At 30.1% G+C, this 19,691-nt stretch overlaps 1 protein-coding gene across 8 annotated transcripts in view; it reads left to right on the top strand.

The window, feature by feature from the left end:
• Positions 1–19,691, top strand: part of Atg1 (serine/threonine-protein kinase unc-51-like protein Atg1) — a 98,122-nt gene that overhangs the window by 10,681 nt on the left and 67,750 nt on the right. For all 8 annotated transcript variants that reach the window (XM_087164707.1, XM_087164706.1, XM_087164703.1 and 5 more), the window contains exon 2: positions 18,378–18,470. In XM_087164707.1, coding sequence (XP_087020833.1) covers positions 18,378–18,470 — 93 coding nt within the window. The remainder of the gene's footprint in view (positions 1–18,377; positions 18,471–19,691) is intronic.

Raw genomic sequence — 19,691 nt, 5'->3', positions numbered from 1 at the left:
AAAATTGACACAAAGCACGTCAAAGGTGATGTAATATCTGCACCATTCGAAAGTCGTTATAATATCTTAAAAAGATCGGGATTTTAAGAAATACGTGGAAGATAATAACCTCTGAAAAAACTTAATCAAAAAGCTACTTGGATTAACTAAGAAATAAAGAGCTTTGAAGCTGATTACTAAAATTCGAATTCGCAGGTTGGGCGAATCATGTAGTGTATTATTTCTGGATCGTAGGGATGTTATTCACGCCACTGGGAATTATGCCACTGCCGGAAAGATTGCCAAAAAGTATTGCACCAGAAGGACAGTTTGTAGGGTTCAAAATTGACGGTGTTTCGTTTTTCTGAGACCACCTGAATTTTACTTGAACCACCATAAAATAATTATTAATTTGTTGTCCACCAAAAGCCAGCAATCGCAGTAATGAGATGGTATACTATTTTTGACGTTTTTAATTTTCGATTTTATGTTTTGAGTCACATTGCGCAGCGTTTTTAAAAAGTGCTTTAATTTGCTTATTTTCGATTTTTGTTTCTTAAAAACCTTTAAAGGTGCTTTTTCATTCGATGTTTTCAGAAAGTGCTTTATGCTCCCTTTTCCAAAATTAGATTTTTTTCTTTCCCATGTTGATTTTCGCCACGAATTATGCAAACTTAAAAATGGAACTTGGATATGAGAGGGCTACAAAACTATTTTTTTTTTTGTAATCACTTACTGTGGGAATAAGAGAAGTTAAAATTTAAGTAAATGAAAACTGTTTCTACGTATAAAGAATAAGATGATTGTTAAGTGTTTTTTTTATATGATAATTGTTTTTGTATTTTTATTTTCAATAATTAAACAAATTAAGGGATAAATTGCAATTTGACACATTTTTATTTATAATTATTTAATGTTTTCTACACCAAAATTTGGGTTTTTGACAGTAATTTTCGAAATAGGAAGAGATTTATGTTAAAACAATTCAAGAACTTAATTGATGGAACGCTTGTAATTTAACATATGTTAATTTAAAATTAATTCATATTTATAATAGCTAATAATTATCCTTAGGCCAAAATTTTGGGTTTTTGACAATTTTAAAAAACTATGTCAAAAGGTTTTTTTTTTTTTTTTTTTTTTTTTTTTACATGATGGTTAAAACCAGATAAAACCGTCAATTGTCAAGATTTGCAAACCTTGCCTAATTTTTTGAAGTGCTTAAAAATTTTTTTTGAGTGCTTAAAAGGTGCTTATTTTTTTGTTGAAAAATCTGGCTACGCATACTGTTATAGCATATTGTATCATAAAGAGATTCCAGTACTTTTTAGAAAAATATCAGTATATAATCTTGTGAGTCGAAATGATAATGCAGGAGGGCAAAGTATGTCCGACCACACATAATTCAGGCAGCCCTAGGAAAATTTTTGATGCAATTATTCTCTGATATCGAACCGAAAAATTTCTTGATCATTTTATTACGGCTAATACAATCAAGAAGAATAGTTCTTTGTCAGAAACTAGTTATTTTATCAAGATCATGTAAAGCAGGGGTGTCAAACTCAAAAGCTAACTTGGGCCAAATAAACAATGCTTAACTTTAGGTGGGCCGCAAAAAAAATAATAAATAAATAAATATCAGTGTTCATAAAAACAAATATTTTTATTTTGAATAGTATATTGTAATAAACATATATAAAGTAAAATTATTGTTTGATATTTGACATCTCTGCTACTATCTTTCCTATTTCGGGAGAAATTTTATTTGCCGAGACTACTTTCAAAGTTGACCCAACGTGAGCGTTATTAATACGGTTTCGGACAGGAAATTTATTTCCATTCATAACAGAAAATAATTGCTTGCACTGATAAGTACTTCCAAACATGGAAATAATTTCATATGCGAATTTTCGAGTATTTTCAAACCTAGCAGGTAAATATTTGTAAAATTCAGGCACTCTCACTTCAATGAATTTTGCCTTTAAATTTGAGTCGCACTGAATCTCAATCACTTCCATTTGCATATTACTGGGTACTGAGTCTATATTTATTGAGAAAATCGAAGAAAACAAACAAAATTTGACATCCAAAGAATTAAAATCTTTAAACCTTGTTTCAAATTCTGTTCTAAGATTTGAAATTTTTTCTGCGTATTTTTGATACGATGCAGTATCCATGGAATGGCAGGTGCCGCAAGTCAATTAGAATTTTACATTTTCGCGCGTACAGTTAAAATGATCCGTATAGTTTATAAATAAAGTATATTATAATTTTATATGCTAGTTTCCCTTCTAATTAACATTTCTATTTTATTTTTACTTTGCGTACTGGGCAGCAAAAATGGTCATCTCGGGCCGCGAGTTTGACACCCCTGATGTAAAGTCTTTGAAAATTATTTTGCGTTTTGTTACTGTATATAGTGCTTAAAAATATTTTTTGAGTGCTTAAAAGGTGCTTATTTTATGTTGAAAGATTTGGCTACGCACCCTGATAAATTTGAAAATTTTCACGTTGAAAAGCAAAATTGAAACAAAATCTCATTCGTTATTAAATTTACTGTACGCAGAATTATTTCAATAGTATGCTGTTCCTCCCCCTCCCCTTGTTGATTCTCTTCTGTTTATTCTTTTTTAATATCTCATGTCCGAAAGTAAAAAAAGAAACAAAAATATGTGATATGAATAAAGTTTAAGTCATTTGAGCTTATTTGATGATTGTTGGTCATAAATTAGCTTGATTTTAAATAATATTCTCTCGTCTGCGATGATTTTCGTTTTGCGGGGAGAGATTAGCATCAGGAATGAATTAGCTGATCTTATTTTTTTTTCTTTTCTTCCCTTCTCAAATGTTACGTAATATGAAAATTAAACGGCTCTTTTGTTCGAATTGAAATTGCAGCTGCTTTTATTATTATATTCGGGTAACTCCTTTCTTTTCCTCCCTCTCTAACCGGTTGTCATTTAGAACGGCCTTGTCTACATGAAAGTTAATTACTCATTATTAGAATGAAGGAGTGCCCTGCAACTGATAGTACTGATTTTTTCATAAAATTGTTCGAAATGTTTACTCTTTTAACTAGCGTATTAATTTATAGATCCTTGAAATTGCCTAAATGTGCTATAGTTAACTTTTAAATTTAAGGAAATGATAATATTTACAGCCCCTCGCCAAATTATAAGATTCTAATTAAAAATCTTAATTATCAGGTGATACTATACAGCTTTATTGTTTTAACGCCACTGAAACCGGTTTGCACTTGTTTACGTTCTTGTATCAATTGGTTAAATTAGACGATATGTAATATAAATTCGACGATTGGATATATTAGACGCTATATTATATAAATATAGAATATTTATTATATCAGGTATTATTATAATGTAATGTAATAATTATGCCGGGATAGCCTGGTTGGTAGGGCACTGGGTCTATGTCCAAGAGTTCGTGTATTTGATCCCTGCCGGCCGAAGACTTCCCCGTGTAGTAAATGATGACTGATGCGCGTTAAATCTGTCGAATCGCGAAGTCCTCCGTGTTCCCATAACAAATCAAAACCTCTGGGGGTACTGATCCAGGAGTTTCCTTGTCTTCTGGATTAGGTTCAAAATGGCAAGGCTACGGAGTTGAACATTAGTAGTCGTAAACCCAAAATTGGGTCGGCTGTTCAACGACGGATATAAAATATATAGGAAAAATAATATAATAGTTAGATCAAATTATTAGACACGCTGTAGTTTTTTAATAATGACATGTTTTTACACGAGTTTATATGCAATACTTTTATATTTAAACATACATGTAATGGGGTTTTATTCAGGAGATTTTTATATGCTTCCAATTTTTATTTATTTTTAGCTATTGAATTACAATGTTAAACAATTGATACACGAACGTAAACAAGAACAAACCGGTTTCAGTCTCGTTAAAACAATAACGCTGAATAGTATTACCTGATAATTAAGATTTTACATGGAATCTTAGAGTGCGTTTAATAATTTGGCTGTATTTGATTCCACAATTAATTTCGTATGTTTTTGCTTTGGAATGTCACAGTTGAGATTGGCTAGTAAATAAAGTAAAACTTAATCCTTTTATAATTTTGTGACTAAATAATTTTGTGCATGTGTTTATTCTTGGGGCGGGGGTATAATATGTATTTATATATTAAAATATATTTATTATGTATGCTCATATAGCGAAAGTTCTCTAGTTCTAATTTTTTTTAAAAGGTCTGTTTGTTTTAAAAAATTTTGCTTTAATACACTACAACTAAAAAAATAAATTGCAACAGCCTCAGATAATTTGAGTCTCTGATTGATTTAAAATACTATTTTTTAAAAATATTTTTCGAATCCTCTTCCTAAAAATGATTCCTTCCCCCATCTTTCATTTTCCCATTTTAAGAATAATTTTTGTTATAAAGATTTGTGCGTAAGTCTGTGACGTACAGTACCAGGGGGGAAAGAAAAAACTTGCAATTTAATGATCGGATTATCACGTATTAGGCTGTGATCTTAATGGTTCGAGGGCTTCACTTGAATTTTGTGCATATTTTAAATAAATAAAAATGTTTAAATTAATCTAGTTCATTTTCAAAACATGAAAAATCTTGTCAGCTGTCTTAATATTTATCTCAAAGCTATCATTCGAATCCCACTGCTCTGTGTAACTTAAATAATCATTTTATGTTACATAAATTCGAATCGTCACATCCTTCCATTGTGATGTTGGAAGAGGATGACTTCAAAACATTCACCTCAGCAGTCTTGGCACCGTGCCCGTAATGTCATTCTCCCGCCTCCACTTCCTCCTTCACTTGCATCATCCTGACTTGAAATAGTTGTTTTTATTTACATTCGATATATACCGTTTCTTGATTGATGCCAGATTCTTTGCAATCGCTATTATTTATTAGAATTTTTAACTATCGTCTGCTTTTCACGTGATATCGTGTTTAATATTTGTTTTTATTATTAACTAGGTTAATTTTTTTTTTAAATTTTGTTTAAATTCTCGATTGATTACCAGATTTTTAGCAATCGCTATTATTTGTTAGAATTTTTAACTATCGTCTGCGTTTCACGTGTTTAATATCTGTTTTTATTATTAAATTTTATGTGGATTACTAAATTTTTAATTGTTTTTCTGAGTTTGCTAAATTTTATCAATGTTCCAGACAACATCTGGTGGTCTATCGCGGAGTGTTTGCGGTAAAATGTGAAATGACAAGAGTTCATTTTCCCATTACGAGATAAATCATTTATTTATTGTTATACATCTGCATTTTGTTTCTGCGTGGAAAATATTTCCTATAATTTCTCTGGAAAAAATTTATGATTTTAAGTCGTTGAAATTTTTGGAAAATCCATAAAAGCTTTCAAAAACTGTGAGGTAAAAAAAAATTTTCCTGCAAAATTAACTAATTAAAACAAGTTATCGTAATAAGTACAAGTTTTATTACGTTATATGAATAGGGATCGTTAACAAATTACGCTTGAATATCAATGAATTCCACTCTTAGAAAGGGCTCGAGACAGTTTATTCTTCAAAATATAGGTTCTGTTCGGGCAGCCGCAATCCAGAAAATGTTCGTCGGATGATGGAACATGGGTAGAAAAAATTTTAAAGAACTTTATAAAATTAATTTCATCAATGTTCAATTTGTTAAGGGGTGTTTGTAAAATTGCACATAGATCCAGGCACGTTCTTAAAATAAAGTTGCAGTATATACCTCTCTTCTTTTTCTTTTAATTTCAAAAATTGAAAGCCAACTTCAATCTGTTTCTTTTAAAACGCGAATTTAGTCTGTAGTTAAACATTAGAATAAAAAGTAATTACAAGGAACTTAACCGCAGACTATTCTTAATTAATATAACTATCAGCCTCGGGTTACTCTGGCGTATGCGGAAGTCATGGTGTCTACTATTTTGTGTGACATGGCATGCTAAAGTGTTTAACGCAATTGTGAGTTGGGAATATTCCCAAAATGCACAGCTGTAGTGTTTTTAAATAACTTTTTAGCTTGCGGTTAAGAAAGAACAACACAAATAGCAAATGAAAAATGTTACTTTCAATTCTTATTTTGATAAAGATAAGAGGGATAAGAAAAACATTAAAAAAAACTTATTTAAACACTTTTTTTTTTTTGTTGCCAAAAACTAATTCTTGCATTCGCTTTTCTGTCCTTCTTCAGGGATCTGTTTAGAAGAAATTTGGGTCCGTTAACGAACTCTTCACTAGGACTGGACGATATTAGAAATTATATATCGTGATGCATCGTCAGTTTTGCATCGCGATATAGCGATGTATCGCGATATAGTCCTTTTTAATTTCATTTACTTGTAAGGCACAAAAAGTCAGATTTCTATCAAAATTTCGTACTCAGATTGATTTAAATCAATTTATAAATTTGAAGATATATATGTTTTGCTTAAGAAAGATATTAAATAAATTGACTACAATGTACAAATCTTACTTAAAATATTCATTGAAATGTTTGTTTAGAAATTCATAATACGCGTAAAACACATTTTTTATAAATTAATATTTTCTTGTACTATGCATAAATAATTACATAATTATTAAGTTCGATCGTAATGTTCAATTTCTAAATGAAACGTTAAAAATTATTTGTATGTTTAAAACAAAGTGCTAAATAAATTTTAGGAAAAAAAAAACGTTTTTAAAACACTATTTATTATTATTATCATTTCAGTTATTATAGTACATTCACGTCACACTAGAGCTGCACAATGGGCTATTGGCGACAGTCTGGGAAACATCCCTGAGGATGATCCGAAGACATACCATCACAATTTTGATCCTCTGTAGATGGGATGGCACCCCGCTTCGGTAGCCCGACGACCTGCATGCGAAGTCGAGCACTTTACGGTAGAACAGTTTAACGAGGACCAATACCGCACACCCTCGGTCCCTACGCAGACTGATCCAAGTGGTCACTCACCCGCACACTGACCGCAGCCAGTTATGCTTGACTTCGGTGATCTGCAGGGAACCGTGCCTTAACGATCAGTCTACTGCGGGACCTTATCATTTCAGATAAATAATTAAATTAAATTAAATAATGACCGAATTATGAACGAAAAACAAAGTAAGATTTAATTTCTTAAAAATAAAAAAATTGTGATATTCGATAATATATTTAGCTAATTAACAAATAATATGAAAAGAATATTTAAAAAAAAATATTATACTCTCTAATAAAACGAAGTGCCAAATGATTTAAAAAAATGAATAAAATACGCAAACCTTTCAAATTTTTTTGTATAAAAAAAGCTGATTGACTTATGTCCAAATCCAATTGACAAAAATAAATTTTGTTTTAATTTTATTTCTAAAAGTAAAAACAACAAGATTTATAAATTTAAAATCAGTAATAAAAACTCATTAAATTATTAGAAGTTTCATCCAAAAAGTTTTTAATAAATTAAAAGAAAGTAAAAAATTAACCTAACAAATTCAATTCTTTATGGACGCCTAAATTAGATTGCCGATAGTTTTTACATTTAAAAGTAAAAAGAAGTTTTTTTTTAAAAAAAAAAATTATCTAATTAATGAAGAAACTCTTCTTTATATATTCTTTTCAATAATAGATTACCTTCAGAACAAGGTAACATCGGCGATCGCGAAGTTAGTCCCACTGAAAATAATCTACAAGAAAAGTCGCGACAAAGAAAAAAGAGGTAAGAGGTGCGAAAAGGAACATGCGATATAACGATATGTGTTCTCAAAACTCTGATTCTACAGCTCACCAATCAAGGTCATTTCAACGTAACGAAACGAGCATCGTCTTTCACAGCGCGAGTCGACATCGGAACGTAAGACAAGAGTCTCATATCGCTATATCGTTTTCTTATATCCTTGCGTGTCTTATATCGCTATATCGTTTTGCGCTCGTTGTCTTTACTCGACTGCTTAAATCAGATTTCTGATGCATCGCCTTGAATGAAAGTCGCTGTATCGTCTTGCCGATATATGCGTTAAATCGATATATCTCGATACATCGATTTATAGCCCAGTCCTACTCTTCACAAAATATCTTTTCATAAAAACAGACCCTTCACAAAATAATTTACCTTTTAATCGGACCCTTCACAAATTTATCTTCATTATTGTTTTGTTAATCGAATAAAACCTTCCCGGGGGGTTAGAGAAAGACGATTCGAAACGAACTAAGTTTTCCAAGTTTCCTTAAGTTTAAATTCCAAATGTAGTATTCTAGGAAAATATTTCTACTTTTACAAACATCGTGTGCACATTCTTATTGATATTAAATGATATTTTTTTTTGTAAATAAATAATTGATCAATTTATATTTATTCATAAAATTAATTAATAGAATATTATGTAAATAAAAATCAGTTTCTGGCAATTTTTTAAATAAAATATTATAAATTTAAGAATTGTTTAAATTTACTTAATGCGTAACACATTAAAAGTGATACATAACTAAGTTGTGTTAGTTAAAATATCTCAATTGAAATTATTAAAAATGTTAGTGATTTTGTTTCCATTATTCGTCCGAAATTAATATTCCGTGTTGAGCAGTATAGGCTATATACCAAATATTTGTATGTAGCATCTCTAATTTAGTAGCAGCAATTGTTGAGCAGAATCTTGTATCTATTTGCAATTAAAAAACTTCTTGAAAAAGTTTTTAGTAATTTTTGCAATAACAGGACCCTATTTGCACAAATTCACAAAAGCAGGAACCTGGTTGAAAGAATGTGGCTTAACGCTTATTTTATATTCACAAATTATGAGTAGTTTTTTAATTAAGATTGCATGCATTATTGAATGCTATGCAAATTATAGACTATTAATTGTGGGGATGTAAATTATATAAATATATAATTTACAACCCCCTTCCCCACTTTAGCAAGCAATGCGAATTGAATTGCTATTCTAATTTGAATAAGAAAACAAAGCTCCTATTTTTTTGTGTGTGCTGCACACAACACGCAAGATTTGCACTTAATTGGTATTTTTTCCCGTCGTTGGTGTCGCATATTCTGCGTTATAAATTGCACGTACAATAATTACGTATTATTCCGTTGATTACGTATGACTTTTTCTTTTTAACTGTAATTGAGCGTCTTATTTACATTTACTTTTCTATTACATTTATTATTCTTCACTTATTGTTTTCACTGCATTTACAATTATTAAGTTTGCACCTCTCTTGAATTTTCAGGGAAATTTAGCCTAATTTGGGAATTTTTGGAGTATTAGCAATTTACAATGTGTCAATTTAACACTAAGTAACTTTTAATAAATTATTTATTACATTTTTCTTATTAACCATTAGCTTATAAGAACTTATACAACAGTGTTTTCTTTTATTTTTCTTATTATTAGTGCTATTGTATTAAATAATTCTAATTAATAACTTTGTTTGTTTTTTTTCCTTTTTTCTATATTAAATAAACATTTTTCTTTTAAAATCAGTTCATACTTAAACTTTTTATAAAACATAATCCTGAATTTATTAAACATTTATTGAAGTTCTTAATTATTTATTTTTTAATGTCTTGAAAGTGCAAAAACAATGAGTAAATTCAGGTTGAAGAAATGAACAATTTTCTTTATTTTAAGTTTTTAATGAATATGTTTGTAAATTTTTTATATTGCAGTTCAAATCGCCCTAATTTATATTAAAAAATTCTGTAGTTAACACTAATTACATATGTGAAAAAAAAAATTATGCTTAACTTTATTTGAAAATAATATACTAAATTGTAAAACAAGTACATAGTGTTATAGAGCATACGATTTAATAAATGGCTGATTAAATTTCTATTTTTCAATAGAATAAGCCATATCAAGCCTTGAGTAACAAATTGTTCCATGGCAGTACCGATTAAATTTACAAAATTTGATTTCTAATTTATATATTTTTAACAAAAAATACTTTTTTTATGGAGGAAATTATTCTACATTCATAAACAGAATCGTTTTCTTTTCTTTTTTTCAACTTATATTTTTTCTTTTCGTATTAAGTAAGACAAGAGATTATTACAAATAAACTTTAAATAGTATTCTATATGGATGTTCTCTGTTAATAGTATTTCCTAAAGAAATTTATTAGAATTATCTTATTCAGCACATTTTGTTTTATTCACATTTTTTCTATTGAATTTTAACATTTAAATAGCAACAATTTTAAGTTTGAATTAATTTTTATTAATTTTCGATTAGAACTTTAAAAAAGAAAAAATATTCCGCATACTTCCTAGTTAATCGACAAAATTGCTTTCGCCTTCACTTGGAGTGTAAAGGAAAGAGATAACTGTTGAATCAAAACGCGTCGCTTTAACCTTTGTTCCAACTCTTGAGCGCGATTCTAAATAAAGGACGAGATCTAAATTAGAAGAACCATTGCATAATCTGTTTAGAAGTATATCTTCGTGCTCCTGCTCTAAACATATGATGAGGGCTGTTTACAATTTGGTGTATTAGATAAAATATTTATTCTTCCTTTCCGATTCTACGCATCAGACTTATTCAGATTACTTTTATTATTATTAAATTTTAGTTTGTTATTTAATATTTATACATGATTGAACAGCGTTGGTCCTGCTATCTGGCGGTAGGTTTACGAATTGAATGATTTTTTTTAGCATGAGATAATGACTAATTTCCCTGTGCTGTGTGTCTGTAATCGCTTAGAAAGATAGATTTTTTTTTTAAGCTAATGATTAGAAGAATGGTTATTAATATTAATTTCTTATTATTTTGCATTTGAGAATAGTTAGAACAGCGAAGTTATTTATGTCAGATGTTTTTCGAACTGAATATTATTTTTGGCATGAATTTTATTATAGAGTCATTTAATTTTGAAGTTTATCGTTAAATGCTTGCCGCGCGTAGTCATTCGTCCGGTAAATTACCTTCAGATGACCTTACAGCCAGTATTGTCATTTCCGAAAATAAGCAGTATATTGTGTATTCGAATGTCATTAGAGTTATATTGGCAAAAGGAAAACGATAGAATGAAAGTTAAAGAAACTTCTATTTTTCCTGTGTTTTCGAAAAAAAAAGAAGAAAAAAACGACCAGGAAAACAACTCCTAGCTGCGCGGATTGTTTAGGAGTACTCAGTTGAAATGCTCTACTCCGACTTCTACTCAATTGAAATTTCTTCCAAATTCCAGGAAATGACAAATATAAATGCCCCTGTATTACTAGGGGATAGCCTGGTTTTCAGAGCGCTGGGCCCATGTCCCAGAGGACGTGGGCTCAATCCCCACCGGCCGAAGATTCCCCGTGTAGTAAATGGTCACTGGTGCACGTTAAATCTGTCGAGTCACAAAGTTCTCCAAGTTCCCATTACAAATCATACCTCTGGGGGTACTAATCCAGGAGTTTCCATATCTTCTGAATTGGTTCAAAATTACAAATCTACGGAGTTGAACATTAGTAGTCGTAAACCCAAAATTAGGTCGGCTGTTCAACAACGGTTATTAAATAAAATATTATTACTAGATCCGCGATGGCTCAGGGGGTAGAGCGTTCGCCTTACAATGAGATGAACCGGGTTCGATTCCCAGCTACCACAGTGCTGATGTAAAATATTCTTAGTGGTAGACGGATGATGCGTAAGAATGCGCTTGCCACCATGCTAAGAATGGGAAGTTTTCTTGCTTTTCCTCTCCCTGTAACGCAAATTCGGGTTAATTCCATCAAAAAGCCTTTCACGAAGGCGAAATTTCTCCCAATACTTGATCCAGGAGTTCTCTTGTCTTTGGGATTGAGTTCAAAATGACAAGGCTACGGAGTTGAACATTAGTAGTTGTAAACCCAAACAATTGGGTCGGCTGTTCAACGACGGTTATAAAATATTATTAGTACTCAGTAAATGTTAATTTCAAATTATATGTTAGTATTTTTTTATTTACGATCAGAGTAACACAAAAAGGTGAACGAGAGTAAAGGCATAAGATAACAGTTGAAATAATATATTTGTACAAAGTATTGAAATTGGGAAAAACCGACATAAAAAAAAAAAAAGTTAGACATCACAGTTGCTGATTTTCTTGAAGAATTAGTCCTTATATGTAAATGATATTTCATTCATTGATATATAAATTTAATTGGTAATAATTTTAACCGCCACTACATGTGAATAAATTAAACATAATATATAAATGCATGATATCGTGCGATGGTGTGTTTTATATACACTGGTTAAATATTAAAATATTTTTGCCTGAGTTTTTATAAATAGTTCACTACCACTTGGTTCTTGGATAGAGCTTAAATTGGCAGGTTGTCATAGTGACCGCTCACTCACACGTAATATAAACCTGACAAAGAAATTGTACAGTGAACATTTATGAATTATGAAACAACTAGGAGGCTTCGCCCCCTGCTCGCTGGCGCTCGCCAACCCCCGGAACTGCTTTCGCAGTTCATTTCGGATTGCTTCGCAATCCGATGCTCGCTTTGCTCGCTCATTGGATACGTTCTTAACGTCTAGCTTTTGTATACTTTTTTGAACACTGAAGTTCCGAAAACTTTTCACCGTAGAAAATTCTAAACCTGTGCATTTCAATATTAATTTGTAATTGAAAACAGTTCGCATATTTTTCTTAATCACACTATTCTAAATTTCAGTTGTTGAGAAAAGTAACTGTTGTAAGTTTTGGTTTAAAGTCTTTCCCACCAGAGGGCTAAAACCATGTGTTGTAAAGCAATATGAAATAGTACTGAACGCCGGATGTAAAGCATCGGCTTCGATAAAGATAATTTTGTGAGAATTTTTTTAATAATTCGGTGAGAATTCACCCGATTAGACATATGATGCTCACTACGTGCTCTTGCGCGCCGAAGCCTATCAATTAAAACGTATTAGCGTTTTATATAACGTAGATTAGCCATATGATGCTCACTACGTGCTCTTGCCCGCCGAAGTCTATCAATTAAAAATGAAAACTGTTGCCAACGCGAGAAAAGAAATATAATCGGTTTCATTGTTACATGCATACGTATTAGCGTTTTATATAATATAGATTAAGCTAAGTGCTATTATAAGCTAAATAAATTTGGTTTTCTTATTCAAAAATTTCACTAGGGGTCTAAGCCCCGCCAACCCCGATGATTGCTTCGCGATAATTGTTGTTTCGTGGCAGAAAACTGATTTTCTAATAAAGTTAAAATTATTCACCTAGCATATATGTACTAAAAGAAATTCTGTTTGTTTACGCCTCCACTTCCCACATCCAAATATTTTCCTATTAAGATCTATAAATCATTTTTTTGAAAGAACATTTAAAGTATATTATTATAACAACTTTGGTGAGTTCACTACTGTCATTTAATACCACCAAGCAAACGGATGTATATTTTAAATACAATTTTCGCATTCATGATTTTTTGGCATGAAGCTGAAAGTTACGTTCATTTAACCGTAATCCATAATAGTATACTAATGTAGTTTGCAACAGAAATATAATAAACGGTTAATAAGATCAGACGCCGATTTAAATAAATTTATCTTAAAATGTAACCTAGAATGACGTTATTCTGATAATAATAAAAACAATCCTCTTAAACCCTTTATTTAGAAAAGAAACGAAATTAAAAACGGTACAGAAAATACCTTTAAATTAGTGATGCAAAAATATTTATAGGAGAACATTAACTTTATGATAAATTTTTTGCTGATGACAAACAAACCAACAAAAAAAAAAAAAAATAGTGCGTGGAGTCCCTCCACGCGGAAGAAGTTAAACTTCGTAACCTGCAACGTTAATTGTAGAAGAATCAGCAGTCGTAGAAGGATCACTAGTTCTATTCAACGACTCTTTTTCCTGCTCCGTTCTCTTCCGTGCTCTGTAACAACGGTAATATTGTGCACTTTTCCCTCGTGGATCTCTTGTACCAGTGGAAGTGCTTGTGATTGCCTCATCGTCTCGCCATGGAAAATGTATTTGTATTAATAATGTATGTGAATGCGTCATAATGTAATTTCAGAAGATAAACAATCAATTGATATTCACAAGAGACGTGCCTTGGCATAACCTTAAATCCGTCGCATTGTCCGTGGGATTGTTTTCACTCATTTTTTACAATTGTTATCCACTAAATTTGAAAATAAAAAATACTATCCTATTAAATTATATGTGTATCAAATCAAACTAGAAAAATATTTATAGAAAAACAATACTTTTGTGACTTTTATTATTTTTATGCTAGTGAGAACCAAAACAATATGGAAATGAATGAGGGAAAACTGGATCCTACCACGTGATTTCCCGGCCAATAAAAATGTAGCGTTAAACGTTTAACGCAACCTTGCTGGAAGTCGCATAAGAAGTATAACTTCAATAAAAGTCAGGGTTCGCCAAGTGGGCCCACTTTGAAAAAACCCACCCGGGTTTTATTGGGCGGGCCCACCTTGAAAAAACCCACTTGGAACAATAAGTGGGTTTTTTCAAAAAAACATTTTTTTTTTTTACTAAAACTTATTGTTTTGCATTTACTTTTATATAATTTATTGTGCAGCATAAATTTGTCAAATAGAGTTGCATGATTTATATGATTAAGTTTTTAATATTAGTAAAAGAAACTCGAATCTTCATATAATTTTATAATAGGTACCAACTATTGAAAACTTCAAGTGGGTTTTTTTAAAAAAGTAATATTTTAATGATATTAAATGAAATAAAAATTTAAATAATATACTCTGAAAAGATCAATTTTTCAAATATTGTTGCATGCTTTATATATTAATAAACAGGTTATTATTATTAATTCATATGTTTAAAAAAATTGAAAAGAAACAATTTTTTTCTTTTTTTACCAAGTGATACATTAACAAATTTAAACAGTTTTATTTTCGGGCTTTAAAAAAAAAAATGCTACAACTTTAAAATTATTTATCTAAAAATGAAATCATTTTCCTAGGGTTAATTACTTGAAAACAAATGGGACAAGTAACTGATACTCTTTATAATTATACGTAGTTTTAATTTCACTTTCTATTAACCTTATTATAAAAACATGTGAGACCATTAAATATTTATTTCAGTTTTTTATTTAACTCAAGTCAGATGAAATTTTAGTTTTTACTGATTATAAATATTTACTGATTATAATTTTATAATAGGTAATATCCATATGTTTAATAAATATAGTAAATTAATGTGTGTAAAAACAAAAAGATTAATAAACTTGTTCCTTTTATATTACTGCATTTATATTTTATAATTCCTAATTTAAAAAATTATGAAACGTAATGTACTTAACAATAAAGAAGATTCAAATATGTAGTGATAATGCGTTATTTAAACTTAATATAAAATACATATAACCAGGGTTCCCCAAGTGGACCCACTTGGTGTTTTTTTTCACAAATTGTTTTTTTTTTTTTTTAATTTGGTTCAAAAAGAAGTATCTCCTAATACTATCATTGGACACATCGTAGAAGTTAACAAATATTTTAGAAATGTGTCAAGCACATGGATGGGCAAATGAAAAAAAACTGCTTGATGACCAAATGATACTAGGTGGAATTCATATTGTGAGCACGTAAAAACTTTTGCCAATAATTACCATAAATATGAAGAGATTGTTCTTGAACATCAAAATGAATCTAATAATGATATGTTGGGCTTTACCATAATAAATAATGTTGGGCTTTACCAATAAACTATCAATTGGGAAAAACAGATCAATTGTTTCTTAAGCTTTAAAAAAGCTTCAATCAGAAAACATTTCAATTTCAGAAGCTGTTGAAATATGAATTAACTTACTATCGTGTGATGAATTAGAACCCCATAAACATTTTGTAAAAAGATTCAATCAGGCTGTTCAGCCACATCATTTATTAGCATATGCATCCTGGATCTCGAAACAAGGGGACAATTTTTAAATGATGAACAAGACCAAGTAGCAGAAAACTGTCTTTCTAAGCATCATCCAGAATTTCTGCCACGTGTTATGGCATTCAAAATTTCCGATCCTGAATACTTTCCAAAATCAATGATGCTTGACACTGTTATTCAACAGTTTTCATCAAAAAATAGTGGAAAATTATGGCAAAAAAAAATATAAGTAAATAAAATTCATTGCTTCCACAAAGTTTCTGTCAATTCTTTTTTATTTGCACTCAGCACCAGCATCCTCTGTCTCTATCGAAAGACGCTTTTCAACTTTCGGTTTGGTACAGAGTAAACTTAGAAATAGATTAGGAATAGATAAAGCTACAAAACTCGTAAAAGTGTATCACCATCTAAGAGAGAAATGTAGACACTTTGAATCTGTTGTATGATAATAATAATAAGGGAAAAAACGGATCTTTTTTTTAAGTTAACTCTTAACATCTGCTGACAATTTTTAACTATTTGGAGAAAGTTTATCACAATTAAAAAACAGTTAAAAATTAAAATATTACTTTTAAGATTTTTTAAATATTATTAAGATTTCATTTGAATACAATTTATTTTGTTTCTTTTAATCATGTTTAAAAATATTGAAAGCAAACAAAAAAAATTTCTATTAAGTGATACATTAAACAACAATTAACAAATTTAAAGTTTTATTTTCTGAATAAGCTATAACTTTTTATATATGCTTTTTAGTGTATGTATTTTAAGATTAATTTGTCTTTTGAAACTATAAAGTTAAAATGTATCTAAAAATGCATATATTTATCTAAATATTTGAAAAAAGGGGCAAGTAACTGATACTCTTTATAATTATATGTAATTTTAATTTCACTTTCTATTAATCGTATTATAAAAACATGGAAGACCATTAAATATTTATTCCAGTTTAATTTTAATACAGGTAAAAGTCAGATGAAATTTTAGTGTTTACTTCATGGGTGCAAGTCTTCCGTCCCCAGGACGGATTTCCGTCTTTCGAAAATGTCCGCGGACGGAAGTAAGACGGAAACAAGACTGACTCGAAGACGGAAATCGGAATTTTTTTTTCTTCTGTCCTTAAAAATATTTTTTAGGTCTACGTTATTGGTCTACTTTCTTATGTCCTGTTGTTATTTTATCAAAAGACAGAAGAATAAATATTTTTTGTACAGTATTTAAACTTGATGTATTATGGTAAAGCTTTCTTATTGCTTATGTCGAGGGGGTATTGTGTATGTTAGGTATTTCAGTCAAAAAATTTTCAGTCTTGGCCTTTTTTCCAACTTGCACCCATGGTTTACTTATACAACTCTATTTAATGAATAAAAATATTTTCACAGTGAAATTTATGAGCACTAAATGAAAAAACCCAATTTTCCCCGGGTTTTTTCAAATAAAACCCAATTTTCCCCGGGTTTTTTCAATAAAACCCAGGCGGGTTGGGTTTTTTCAAAAAACCCCGGGTTTTTTCAAACCCTGATAAAAGTTAATGTGGGAAAACTGGATCCTACTTTGTGATTTTCCGGCCAATAAAAATGCACCGACAACAATGGAAAACTGCTATACCATCATTAGATTTTTATATGTAGTTAGATATTATTTTAACACATTTTTCCTTCTTCATCAGCACTACAGGCCAGTGGAGGTCAAAGCTTTCTGAATTTTGATTTTTTTTTCCCAATCAAAAAAGCAATGTTCTGGGGAAATATTAGATACTGGGAATTTTCTGCAACCCTGCGGAAAAGTTATTGTTGTTCCAGCTAAGATTTTAATTTTGCTTTGATAATGCGGAGCAATGCCAACTCTACTGTATTTTCCAGTAGATTACTGGATTTCACTAGTTTCTCCTGGTCTACTGATTTAATAAAAATTCTCCTGGTTTTGGTACATTTTAGAAAACTCCCTAAAATTGTGTAAGTTTCCTAAAAAAAATTCTTATCAAAATAGAATTTTTGTACAGATAATTGCTTGCTTTCTTGAATATTTTAATAAGCATTACTAATATATAAATGAAGAGCCTCAGTTATAGAAATCAATTTAAAACTTTTTTTTTTGTTCTAAAATGTTAGTTTATTTTTATTCAGAACTCCTTTTTTTTAAATAAATTTAAAAAAATTTTTTAACTATCTTTTATGAATTAAATGCCTACTACTATTCAAAATTTTAAGTAAACATAATACACAACATTTCAAGCATATTTAATGCCGCTCATGACTGGAAAATATTGCAGTTTTTCTTTTCTGATGACTATAAAAATCCCTAAAATTCCCTATGTGTAAAATATTTATACATTATGCAACAATTATCATGGAATTTATATTTCGTTAAACCTATTGGATTGTTTCCCATCTTTGTTGGCAGCTATGATAATGTGCTGTGTTTGCATTTAATTAGTAATACATACATTTTATCGACTGTATATTTGTTAAAGCTGAATATGGTATTTTGTGTATAAAATTTTTAATGGTTTCGAATGAATTTAAGAATATTCTTTTTTTTTTCCTTTCAGAATCACAATCTCGCAGTGGCTATTAAGCGTATACCTAAAGGAAAACTCGGCAAGTCACAGCCACTGCTCGGCAAGGAAATCAAAATACTCCAAGTAAGAACATTTTCAGACTTTAACAATCACGATTTTTAAAGGTTGCTTAATGCTTTTTTTTTCTTTCTTTCTAAAATCGGTATTTTTAAATATTTCTTGGTCGCTTTTTTTTTTACATGTTTAAAAATTTCGGATTTTGCCATTTCAAATTGCAATTAAAAAGAAGTAAATATTTGTTGACCTAACAATACAAATGGTTATTTTTTTTTTCCTCTGTTCGTGAATGAAATGAATAAAATAAGTAATATGAAAAAAAAAGTTCTTACTTAGTAAATTCTTACTTAGATCATCAAAGAAATTTCTTATTTTGGTTACTTTTTATTAAATAAAATTTTTTTCTCCCATATAGAACTAAAATTAGTATTTAATGTTTGAAAAAAACTGTATTAACATCAAAGGCCGTCCACTATAAGTTTTTAAAAAAAATTTATTTGAACTTGAGTGTATGAATTAAAAAGTATTTTATTAACGATTCAAAATTTGAACAAGATATATACGTAGGAAGAGTGTGAATTAAGAGTAGGAATTAAAAAATATTATTGAAAACTATTATTGTGTGGTTAGAGCTCAAAGATTGGTTGTTATCCGTTATAGAGACCTAGTGTTGTTGTCACCAACACTGAAAACGGTCTCGGATAAATGCCGGATTTTAATATTGTGGTGTGTTGCTTAAAAATAAAGCTGTATCGCGAGATTTCTACTGCATTAGAAAGTTACATTATTTTGACATGGGTCAATATTTTCTTAAACTCGTATAAAATATATCAACATTCACAAAATTGTGTTCATTAACTATGGTTATACAGGGTGTCCCAAAACGACCGCATAAACTCTGCACAGCTAGATTCCTCGTTGAGAGTACATAAAAACTGTCTAAAGAAGCGTTCCTGTACGATCCATAGTTTACGGGAAAAAGACGAAAAACAAAGTATGACGTCACTGCCGGTGCAAGTAAAAAACACTTTATTGGACATATGCACTGCAGACACTTTGAACACCTGTTTTAAATTGTGCATAACTGCTGTTGATATGTTCAATAAAGTGTTTTTTCTTGCTCCGGCAGAGACGTCATACTTTGTTTTTCGTCTTTTTCCCGTAAACGATGGATCGTACAGGAACGCTTCTTTAGACAGTTTTTATGTACTCCCAACGAGGAATCTAGCTGTGCAGAATTTATGCGGTCGTTTTGGGACACCCTGTATATTATGTTTGCAATGTTAT

The sequence above is a fragment of the Parasteatoda tepidariorum genome, chromosome 5 (assembly GCF_982258835.1).
Source record: "Parasteatoda tepidariorum strain Cologne lab strain chromosome 5, Ptep-v5.0, whole genome shotgun sequence".
Lineage (NCBI taxonomy): Eukaryota > Metazoa > Arthropoda > Arachnida > Araneae > Theridiidae > Parasteatoda > Parasteatoda tepidariorum.
The sequence above is the reverse complement of the archived record's forward strand: the minus strand, read 5'-3'. Positions and strand labels throughout refer to the sequence as shown.